The sequence below is a fragment of the Squalius cephalus genome (genome assembly GCF_949319135.1).
Source record: "Squalius cephalus genome assembly, chromosome: 16".
NCBI classification, from domain to species: Eukaryota; Metazoa; Chordata; class Actinopteri; order Cypriniformes; family Leuciscidae; genus Squalius; species Squalius cephalus.
The window spans coordinates 15,195,281-15,207,852 of NC_137137.1; the positions used below are offsets into that span (position 1 = coordinate 15,195,281).

The 12,572-nt window shown below is 37.9% G+C and overlaps 1 protein-coding gene across 2 annotated transcripts in view; it reads left to right on the top strand.

Annotated features, from left to right (window-relative positions):
* Positions 1-12,572, top strand: part of wnt2bb (wingless-type MMTV integration site family, member 2Bb) — a 29,328-nt gene that overhangs the window by 2,222 nt on the left and 14,534 nt on the right. The window contains exon 1 of one of the 2 annotated variants that reach the window (XM_079897680.1): positions 8,339-11,059. The exons of the other annotated variant lie outside the window; for it this stretch is intronic. Coding sequence (XP_079753806.1) covers positions 10,701-11,059 — 359 coding nt within the window. The 5' untranslated portion in view covers positions 8,339-10,700. Of the gene's footprint in view, positions 1-8,338; positions 11,060-12,572 lie in introns of those variants that run through there. 2 annotated transcript variants of the gene reach the window in all.

The window sequence follows — 12,572 nt, forward strand, 5'->3', positions numbered from 1 at the left end:
TGATAGTCATGCCAATATGGCCTTATCAATTTGATTTTGCATGCGAAAGAGAGAAACCAGGCATCAAAAGAGACAGAGAGTTTGTATAAATCGAAACAGAATATGTTTCGGCTGGTTGATCTGTGGTGTAGAGCAGGTCCGTCCTGGCTCGAATATCAAAGCTTTCCTGTAGGCTGTTCTACATTCAAGCTACACACACACACACACACACACACACACACACACACACACACACACACACACACACACACACACACACACACACACACACACACACACACACACACACACACACACACACACACACACACACAACACCTGCAGCAAGTTAGAAATGGTGTCATCGCTCAGAGAATAGTGAGGTACTCTCATTCTCCCTCACTCTGCCTTCTCATGTTGACCCCCTCCAGGCTGAAACATCATGTGCGACCCTTATAGAGTATGTACACACACAAAAACACAAGCATACATGTTACAAACAGTACTTCAATTTGAACCAAGTGCTTTTTTTTTTTTTTTTGGTAGTGTTGTGCTTAAAGGGATAGTTCACCCAAAAAATGAAAATTCTTGTCTCATTCATCATTCACCCTCATGTCTTTCCAAACCTCGTTGTTGTGCATAATACAAAAGATGTTTTGAAGAATAGTGAGGTCCAAACTAATTTGGAACCCATTGACCCACTGAAAAAAACAATACTGGGACATCTAAGTAAATGATGGCAGAATTTCATTTTTTTTAGTTTAGTCATCAGTAGGCCTATAGTTGAGAGTGTTTTAGGGTATATTATAATGGCTTGGTTCAGAAAAATAGCGTCTCTAAATAAAGTAAAACTAAATAGGATTATATGGAGGGCAGGTAAAATTGTAGGATCCAAGTGAAATTCAATAGATCAATAATATGCTATAGCAGTTTATAGGAAATCATTTACTATAAGTAGAGACAACTCATCCTCTTAATTATGCCTTTGAATTATTACCATCTGGTCATCGTTATAGGACATCACAGGCTACTAAATCGGTATATAAACAAACATTTATACCATATGCTATAGGTCTTCTGAATAAATTGTTGGAAATAAAGTGATGTAGGTATTGTGAATGTATATTATTTTATCATTTTTGTGTTTGATGTGGAAATATGTGAATTGTTATTGTTGTAGGTACAGCTACAAAGAACTATCAGCTAAGGCTGGACAATAAAGTTTCATTTAGCTAATCTAAGACTTTGTTCATACAGGCAGCAAAAATCTAATTTTCAGATGCAATCCAGATTAATTTGGATGATTGCAGTCTAAATCTGCATAAACATGAAATTAGAATTTTACATTATATGAGGTTTGAAATCAGATCTAAAACAGTGTGAACAGATTTCAAGTTGGTTTTTCGTCTTTTAAAAAAAATGTGATTGTGATGCCATACACAAAAAAGCTGAATTCGTTCATTCGCATTGTGACATTCAGTGGTGGTAAGTGAATGTACCTATTTAAGACATTAACGTATGCATTAATGTGTAAATGCAGTACTTCCTTTAATGTGCCTTATTAGTTCAATACCACAAGAAGATGGACACTTAATGCCAACTGATGCTCCTTAGCACAATGTTGATGCTTGAAGTGTAACTTCGCCGATTTTCAACCCGCATTGTATTTTTACAGTGTTGGTAGTATATGTAATGAACAATGTTTACTCATTGTCCTTGTTACCTGGACTGAGAAATTCATGTATATTTGGCATCAAAAGTCTGCAGAATGATGCAAAAATGCGTTGTGCTGCGTACTTTTGACAGCACCAAGACTTTCTTGAAAACTACAGTTTATACTTCTGCATATTTTATCCCCGCCCACGGACAGTCAGATGGACAGAGGGTTATTACTAACAGTTATTGTACCCTGATCACTGAAAACTGTACAAGTACAGTATAATGGAACACTATGGCAACAGTTTTCTTACCTGTATGCGATGCCATTTTGCTTTGGGCGGAACTGGCCTCCTAAAACACTGTGTTCATGGTCATCTAGTTTGACATATTGAATACAAACATGGGAAAACGACATCCTTTTTCTCTCTTTTCTCTCAGGAAGCACCTATTTAAAAAACACCTTTCTAGGCAGCCAGTTTTATTGAAAGCTAATTTCACCTGTGGTTATGTGCCCCTTTAAGTTATTAAAGATCGGGTCTGAAAACAAATCGGAATTGAGTGCAGTGTGAACAAAGCCTTAATCTAAATTCACTTCGGATCACTTCCATCTTATTAAAAATTCATCAGATTCAGCTTTCATAACCAGCTGACATCCGGTCCACATATATCCCTAGATTTGCTCCTCGGTTAAATGTACAGGCCGTCACGTGACCGTGCAGCAGTTTAGAATTCAGCATTCTCCTGTAGTGCAAGAGATCAGAGCAAATTCTGCTAAATAAACAGCTCCGCTTCAACAAACCGGCCTGCACCGTGCGAAAGAGTGAGCGAGTGAGAGACAGAAAGGGAAAGTGAGGCACATTCACAGACACATCAACACACTGACCCTGCACAGAGCTGACAGCACTGCTGACGAAGACACATTAACTCACACACACATATTATACACCATGAGGCTCTGTGACATGTTGGACATGAGTAGTGAATGAGCAGATGTGATCTTATACAGATCACTGGGGTTGTTGCTTCCTGGTGTGCTGTAAGAGGTGGTCTGTAACAGATCCATGTCTAAATATCATCATTACATTGAGCAATACACTGCAAAATATGGGTGGATGGATCCAAGGGCATAGAATTTAGTAGGGACGCTAGGGTCATGTATCTCTAACAATATTCAGCGATACGGAATTGTCCGTAACAATAATTTTGATTACAATTTTTTAAATGTTTTTATGGAACCAATGCTGTTGTAATTTTGGACACATCTGAAACGGGACATACTATTGACATTCTCAAGAAGTCACTGCTGCTTTTATGTCCCCACCAATGTTAAAATGAAGCCCTTGGATGGATCAATCAATCCTTATGAAATCATTCGAATATGCTGATTTGGTGCTCAAGATTTTTTTTTTTTTTTTTACATTGTCAGTGTTGAAAACAGGTGTGGCGCTTAATATTTTTGTGGAAACCACGATACATTTTTTCGGCTTCTTTATGAATAGTTCAGAATAACAGCATGTATCTGACAGTGTATCTTTTGTAACATTTATATGTATGTGACAGTGGAACAAGAAAAACAAAACTTAAACTTAATTTGAGACGTAATCTCTGAAAATGTAATAGCTTATAAATGTTTGCCTCTCAGGTAAATGTATCTTGTTTTAAGGGTGTTCGGAGATTATTACAAGGCAAAACTACTAAATGAGAATTTTCTTGTACACTACAAAAATATTTCTTTTTAAAATTATTTTTTGTGCATTTTTAATAATTATTAAATTAATTATTTTTTTATTTTAATTTTTTATTGTATTACTATATATAGAGATAGGTAATACTCTTGCAATGAAAAGTAAGAGAGAGAGAGAGAGAGAGAAAACAAATAGAGACAGAGAGTGAGAGAGGTTGCGCCAGGACTTGTTTACTGAAATCGCTGAATTAGTTATAAACACATTAATCTGGTTGAGTAGGAAGGCGGCATGCCAGAGAGAGAGAGAGAGATTTCCCCATATGAACCACAGAGAAGGAGAGGTGAGGAGGTCCAGTATAAAGCATTGACACTCCTTCTGTAGTATATGCATCTGTTCTCCTCTCAGCAGACAGACAGTGATGCAGACAGTGAGGGGCCCAGTCTGGAAATGGGAACTTATTTTAGGCAGCGTTCTCCTGCCTAGTCAGATCCTGTGTGTGTGTGTGTAAGTCTGTGTGTGTGTGTGTGTGTGTGTGTGTGTGTGTGTGTGAATGTTGGTCACCTTTTTTGCAGTAGCTAGTCTAAGGTCAGAAAGTAGCAGCGGACAGATAATGCTCAAATGGTGATGCGTCATGACATGTGACCCTCACTGCAGACGGGGAAAGAGACCGAGACAGAGAGTCTCTCCTGCATCATTTCCTCATCTGCGGTTCCCAATGCTGAGTTGTATCCTGTCCGACACACACATACACACAGTCTCACAAATTATTGCAACAATTTAAATCACTTCTGAAAGAGTTTTAAATAAAGGCATATGCACTGTAATAAGTTTGGAATAATTAAGATTTTTTTTTAAATGTTTTTGAAAGAAGTATCTTCTGCTCACGGAGGCTTTGATATCACTGGAATAAATTACATTTTGAAGTATATTAAAATGGAAAACAGTTATGATAAATTGTTATAATAATTCCCAATATTGCTGATTTTACTGTATTTGAGCATGATTCTTCTTTCAAAAACATTAAAACATTGTTATTATTCTAAACTTTTGACTGCCATGTAGATACCAACACTGACTAATAAGCTGATAGTAAATCTTTTTAAATCTACAGCCTAAATGTACATACATTTGTGGTGGTAAATCTCTAATTTACTATTAACTCGGCTGTTTATATCACTCAGGTTACTAAATGGTTCATAACAAGTGTCTTTGAGTGTCTGTATGCGTGTACAGAAGCTGGAAAGAGATTTAGATTCAGAGTGTCTGAATGTGAATAGATTCCATCATGCTGTCAGACCATCCAAAAATACAAGACCATAAATTAGTGTAAAGTCTAAGTCAAATGACAGCATGGAACGGTCTCTCTCTCTTTTCTCTCTCTCTTTCTCTCTCTCTCTCTCTCTCTCTCTCTCTCTCTCTCTCTCTCTCTCTCTCTCTCTCTCTCTCTCTCTCTCTCTCTCTCTCTCTCTCTCTCTCTCTCTCTCTCTCTCTCTCCAGTGGAGGTATATTTAGATGCTTTGTTCTTTACTTCATTTAAAGCTCATGAATACATGCTGATTCATGTTAATTGTCACTTGCTCATCCATCGCACTGGTCGTTTATTTGTACACTCTAAAAAATGCAGGGTTGTTTTAACACAAATTTGGGCGAACCCAACCGTTGGGTTAAAATGTTTCATTTAAAAATGTAACCCAATGGCTGGCTATTGTCCATATTTGACCCAAATTTGGGTTGAAACAACCCAACATTTTTTAGAGCCAGTCTGATTTTGGATTAGGTCAGAAGATCAGAATGTTTTAACACTTAAATGATCATCAAAAACATTAAAATGTCATGATTATGCATCATCTGCTTTATCAGCATTAGTTTTGAAAAATGAGCTGATGGGTTCTTATTCCCACAAAGTGAGAGGATTTTTTTTGTGAACAGTGTACAGAACTTTACAACTTCCGCATTATAACTTTCAACATCAGCAGCTTCAGCAGCAGATTTTTTGGTAACATATTCTGTGCTGATTCTGTAGGAAAATCTGTAGAATTCTGCAGAATGGATTTAAATCTAAAATGTCTTAAACTGAGATAACTATACTATTTGGAAGTTTATAAGTATACCAACATTTTCCACAAGTAGAGTACAAAATACTGTCACTTTATTGTTTGTTAACAATTGGTCGGTGTTATGATTTACACATTATCTGAAAGCTGAATAAATAAGCTTTCCATTGACGTACGGTTTGTTAGGATAGGGCAATATTTGGCCGAGATACAACTATTTGAAAATCTGGAATCTGAGGGTGCAAAAAAAATCTAAACATTAAGAAAATCGCCTTTAAAGTTGTCCATTTATGTTCACGATTGTTCTGCATTCACTCACAAAAATAAATGCTTTATATATTTACGGTAGGAAATTTACGAAATATCTTCATGGAACATGATCTTTACTTAATATCCTACAGATTTTTGGCATAAAAGAAAAATCGATAATTTTGACCCATACAATGTTGGCTTATTGCCACAAATATACCCGTGCTACTTGTGACTGGTTTTGTAATCCAGGGTCACATTTACTGTAGACTTGACTAAATTCAGTTTACATTTTTATTTGTGTGATTGATTTTTGAAGGTTTCTAAAAATGTAAAATAAATAGAGATTGAATTTTGGCTTAGTTATTGATGAACCTTTTTAAGAATTAAGAAAAGAATTACATTTACATTTTTCTAAATTTTCTGCTGGTAAGCAGGTTAAATAATTGAGCTGAAAAAAAATCCAAGTTCTGTCATGAAACTCTAGTGCAGGCTGATAGGTCCTTAATGCAACCTGCTGACAAGTACATTGTTAACTACAGGGCACGATTGGTTCCTGTTGCATCTCCAACCAATGAGCTTGCTGCATTAAATTTAAATAGTTGGCCAGTGTTTGATATTGCAGTTTGCAGCACGCTTTTCAGTTCCTCTAAAACCCTTCACCTTCCCCAGCTCCACCTGTATAGATCTGCTACGGGTAATTTCATATATGTTATTTTTTCAGCAGCAGTATGTCTTACATGCTCACAGCAGCATTTCTGTTTATGAATTGGCAGTAGCATGTCTCTGTACTTGCTCTGCAGCAGCAGAAATATTCAACAGCAGCAGCAGCAATATCAGCAGCAGCAATATCAGCAGCAGCAATAATCAATATCATCATCAGCAGCAGCAATAATCAATTTCAGCAGCAGCAATATCAGCAGCAGCAATAATCAATATCAGCAGCAGCAATAATCAATATCAGCAATATCAGCAGCAGCAGCAGCAATATTAGCAGCAGCAATAATCAATATCAGCAGCAGCAATAATCAATATCAGCAATATCAGCAGCAGCAGCAGCAATATTAGCAGCAGCAATAATCAATATCAGCAGCAGCAATAATCAATATCAGCAATATCAGCAGCAGCAGCAGCAATATTAGCAGCAGCAATAATCAATATCAGCAGCAGCAGTATAAATCAACAGCAGCAGCAATATCAGCAGCAGCATCAGCGTAGCAGAACTATTCAGCCAAGACCAGATACATACATAACATCATATAACCATGCTAAACTCTTCTAAGAGGTGTCATGACAAAAAATTAAAAATTAAGCGGATGAAACAAAATAATGTATTTACTTGTCTTCCCTCATATAGAAAATGTTAAAATGATGTTACTTCTTAGATGTTGTTAATTATAATCTCTATTAATCACAATTCACAATAATGAAACCATTTTTTATTAAAATTATTTAATAACTTCATATGAAACAATAAAATGAAACATAAAACATAGTAACTTCATTGTCGTTTGATGTAATATTTTCTGGAAGGCTCCCCAACAAACCACTATTCTAAGTATGGGGACACCAAATTGTACAACAAGGGTAGAACAAGTTGTTCACACATTATATACATACATGTTGTACATACATGTACCTTCACACAAGCTAAGATGAAGTTTCACATACTCTGCAACATACAGGAAGTAGCCTACAGAGCTGTACTAATTTAAATGTATTATTGGACAGAATTAGCAGAACTTGAACAGTTGTGAGAGGTTTTATAATCAGGTGAGAGTTTCCCAGAGCCCCTTTCTAAAATAGCCAGCGGTGAACTTCTAAGCAGTGAGGCAAGAGTACACTCACAGTGTCCTCATTCCTGAAACAGAGCCAAACCTTACGACAATGAAGAGTTAAGACCTGTCACACAAACACAGGTTCAGATTCACACACAGGTACAGAAATAAACTGTGAGCTCATTCTCTCAGGTGTTCCTGTACCCTGTGGTCACCTTGAGTGTATGTTCCGTTTATTATAGAGCAGTCAAAAAGAGAGAGAGAGACACACACGAGCATGACTGAGAGCTGATCTCATGGAGTAATGGCATTTTGCATCCAGCCAAACCTCATTGTTCAGTATCACAGTAATGTGCTTGTTAATTTGTATTTCTCTAATTTATGCATGTATGTACATATACCTTTTTAAAAGTTTGGGGTCAGTCCATTTTTTTAAAAAGATTTTAATACTTTAAGACATGCACACTAAAAGTGACAAAGACATTTATAATGTTACAAAATATTTAAAATGAATTCAGTTCTTTTGAACTTTCTGTTCGATAAAGAATCCTGAACAAAATGTATCACATTTCCAAAAACTATTAGGAAACACAACTATTTTAAACATTGATAATTCGAAATGTCACTTGAGCATTAGAATGATTTCTGATGGATCATTTTACACTGAAAACAGGAGTAATGGCTGCTGAATTCAGCTTTGCCAGCATAGGAATAAAGCAAGAGACTTTTTTTTATTAAGAGAAACAATTATTTTAATGTTATGTGTATGTATATAAATACACTGAACAAAATTATAAACGCAACACTTGTTTTTGCCCCCATTTTTCATGAGCTGAACTCAAAGATCTAAGATTTTTCTATGTACACAAAAGGCCTATTTCTCTCAAAAATTGTTCACAAATCTGTCTAAATCTGTGTTAGTGAGCACTTCTCCTTTGCCGAGATAATCCATCCACCTCACAGGTGTGGCATATCAAGATGCTGATTAGACAGTATGATTATTGCACAGGTGTGCCTTAGGCTGGCCACAATAAAAGGCCACTCTAAAATGTGCAGTTTTACTATATTGGGGGCCGAAAAAAAAAAAAAAAAGGTTGTTGATTGTGGCCTGTGGAATGTTGGTCCACTTCTCTTCAATGGCTGTGCGAAGTTGCTGGACATTGGCAGGACCTGGAACATGCTGTCGTATACGCCGATCCAGAGAAATTTGTCACATGACCTGCATTTCTGGTGTTTGTGAGAATCTTTTTTATTATTAAATTTAGTTTCTCAAAGAGCTTGGTTTTAATAGCTATACACAACCAGAAATATGTAGATCAAACATATTTGATTTTTAAAAAAATAGTTTCTCAGTTTGAAAACTCCCAAAATGCCTTGTTCTGTCCAATAATCTGGAATAAACTGCATTAGCAAGAAAGTATCTATATAACTTCAAATAACATGTCAGTGGACTAAAAATGACTTAAAATGACTGAACAGACTAGCAAATTGAAAGTGAAAACAATGTTTTCAGTGTAAAATGTGATTTACTATTATTTTGTCATTCTATAATTCCTCTTTATTTACCATAAAATCACCATCTGAACTGACATGCACAAATGTTCTCCACATTTAGAGGATAGGCCTCTCTGTTTCACTCTCACACAGACTATAAGCCGTGCCAGCTTTATGTGGACAAAAGCATCTAAGGGGCTAAAGTTTAAGTACAAATGAAAATTTCAGGCAAGAAGATTAGCCTAATTCAGGATTTACAGCTAAACATTATAATTGTTCATTTAATCCCTGGTGGAAAGTGCAGTTAACGCTAATAGTTTCAATTCCAATAGGGATTTGGGCCTATTTCTGCGCCAGTTCACTTTCAAGTGCTCAGTGAAGTCTTACAGAAGTGCAGTCTTGGGTGTTGCAGATTCCTAATCTGGAACTGAAGTTGCTGCTACGGTTGGAACTGGGTATTTGAATGCTTTATATTGTGTGGTTTAAATAATCTATTTTACATTAGGAGCGGTGCAGCCATTTAAATTTAGGATGCTGCAGTATTTATTAGTTAAAACAGACCATTGTGAGATTATCTCCTACACATTGCATTAATAAAGAGAATGGTTTTACTTATCTAGAGTGCAACAGGCAACTATGTGATGTTTTGAAACTGGAATCCACGCGATGTTTATACACAGCAGCACTCGTGCAAGCTCTAGAGTCTTATCTGTAAACACGAGCTTGTGTATTCAGACACGCGCATCTCTCCAGACGATTGCGCCTGCCATCAGTGCGAATGCTGCGTTCTTCGGTGCATTCAAATGTTTGATTGTAATTTATTAGATAGGCTACAGCTATCATAATATGGGTTTTGCAACTGCATAATATCCTACGAGCAAAATACGCTTAAAATAATAATAAAAAAAATATCTGACCTTATAATGTAAACAATTGTTCCAGTCATTGAACATTGATTGATGAGTATTTGTTACGATACGGCATCGCTAAAATCCAAACTGTTAATCTTTTTAACTCACTAAAATAGACAAATTAAGTTTATGGCAAACGTCTTAACTGCCAATATTCTGTAGCCTACTATTTGGACCAATTTATTATTATTATTGGTGTTGGGTCATTTAATTGGAAAGTCGAGTTAAGTGAACGGATATTATTGTTACAAGTTAAATGGATTTAAACAAATATAGGTGTGACAACGATAAAATTTAAAGTGTGTAATCTCATTTTCCCCTATTATCATGTGTTTGTGAGGTTGAACCCCAGCGGGGTGTGTAAATTAGGATGCTGCGTGTTGTTCAGCAGGTGATAGGAGCGTGGCGCGTGTCTCTCCACTGACCAGGGAACGGCGCGTATCCCGCGCGAGCTCAAGCTTCCCCGGGGCTCCGGTCTCTGTGAGCTTTACCCAATAAGAGCGGAGAGACGGCGGGCTGTCAACATTCCTATCGCCCCTCTCTCTCTCCCCCCGTCGCCCACCCCTTCGGTCTGCAGTTCGCACAGTTCATCGCCCCGGTTTATCTCGCGCAGTCTGCTATCAGCGCTCGCAGACTCCAATGGAAAAACGGAGAGGCGCGTGTTTCACAGCCCTGCCTGAACGCAAAACGTGGGGAGAAAAAGTGGAAAAGTTGGCACTCTTGCTGATCAAATTGCACCTCACCGAGACTTCATCTGTTCTCAAGAGGAGGTGAAAAAAAAGAAAAGAAATCGCTCTCTGAACCTGCCGTCTGGCTTGGATTATTTCTGCTGCGGTTGCCAGATCTCGGGGAATACTTTTATATGGCACACGCTAATATCCGGGCAGATACATGATATCCGTCCGAGAATCGTCCGCACGGAACTCCGTACATCTGTCCAGCTATCAGAAATCCAAACTTCAGCAGGTCCTCGCAGACCTAAACGCTCTCTACACCCGTTTCCTACAGTACAGAATCGTGTTTTCTTATCACCGCTGGAGGACACGCTCAACTATGTTTGGCTGCGGTAAAGTTCTTGGGTCGCCCCGGATTCTCAACAGATCTACCGCTGCTCCCAGAGGCTCAGATTTAAGACACATAATCAGAAACAGCTCAGGCTCATCCTACGGTCCCCGTGCGTCCTCGAGGTTGTGCTGCGCGTTCCTGTTACTCCTGCTCATCCTCACGCCGCGCGTGGACTCGTCCTGGTGGTGAGTAGAGTCCAGCATCCCCGCGCGCCGTCACTGGCGCACACTCGCGCGCAGAAACCGAGCGGTTTTTTTTTTCTCTGCTCATGGTGACCGAGCTGCTGTCATTTTAGGAGACTGTACATTTGCATATGTCTGTTATTTGGATATATCAATATGTTTTATTTAGTAACCGTTTTGAATAACAATGTTTAAGTGTAAGTGTGCTCTGTAGTCTATTTCTACATTATGTTAATGAAAAACAGAGTTTTAAACCTTCGGGCAATGTTTTTAATTATATCTGCGTTTTAATGGTAATTTAAATTATAGGGCTGGCTGGGTTGAGAGTGTTTGACTTAAAACAATTTCTGTCGTTAGTTTTTAGGGCGAAATATGAGGTTCGTCTCGCGCAGCTGATTGGCACCCCTAGCACAGTTAGCCAACTATCATCTTAAATACATTTTAAACAAAGCTCTTTTTTTTCTTATATACTTAGGCCTATGCAGTCTATCCAATGTAAGCATAATGAAGTGATAAACAAAGAGTATGGATATTTAGTAGCTACGGATCCTGACGGAAAGTGCTCGCGCAGCTGTTGCTATGGTTATCTTCTCAGGCGAACGCGACTTCTGTTCGCGTGCGTCTCTTTAGCGCGGTCTCAATAACTTGTAATCTAACTTTTGTGGTTACCAAAACACCGTTTTTGTTTGACAACGCTGCTGAAATATGCGTAAAGTTATACTTATTTTCGAAAGGATACATACTTTTGAGACCCCCAACCTTTTGTTTTTATTTTCTTTGGGGAGGTTTAAGCTTTAATCATGGGGTTCAGACCCCCCAAACTCCCCATAATTCGCACCCTGTTGGTTGACAGAGGTCTGGACTCGGAAGATGGCATTCAACTCGAGTAGCTACTAAAATGAACACACACGTTGCGTTTGGTGCAGGAACGCAGCTCCACCGCCCTCTCCACCAAGATATTGGCAATGCATTAAAATGCAATTATTCTAGAAACACACAAATCGTGCATTTCGCCCCCTCAAAATATAATTTTAAATGCTCATGAGGGATGGGGTTTTCCCCAGAGCTTGTGCTTATGTATAGTAACAGGCCCTGCACATCATTATATCAGAGTTATGGGTTGGGTTTTTTCATGGTGTGTTTGAGGTGTGGTGCCAGCCAATAACAGAAGAATAAATGAAATAACTGCAATATGTGTCAGGCCTCCTGCTTAGATGCACACGCACATACACTTAGTACAGTGAGTCTGAGCAATCATGAATTAACCAGCCACATGCTCATTGCTCAAGTATATAAATGTAGTTAAGAAGTGTTTGGGTTTTATGTATACTTAGAATATATATGCATGTGGTTGCGTGACAGATGTTAATTTAATGTTTTTGCTCAATATGTACCAAGTATAAAACATGCTGTATTCCAGCACTCTGCCGCTCTCTGATGAAGATCATGTTATGTTACTGGACCCCTAACAATTGCGTCAGTCCTTACTAACAGCTCAGAAATCAGTTTAATTTTA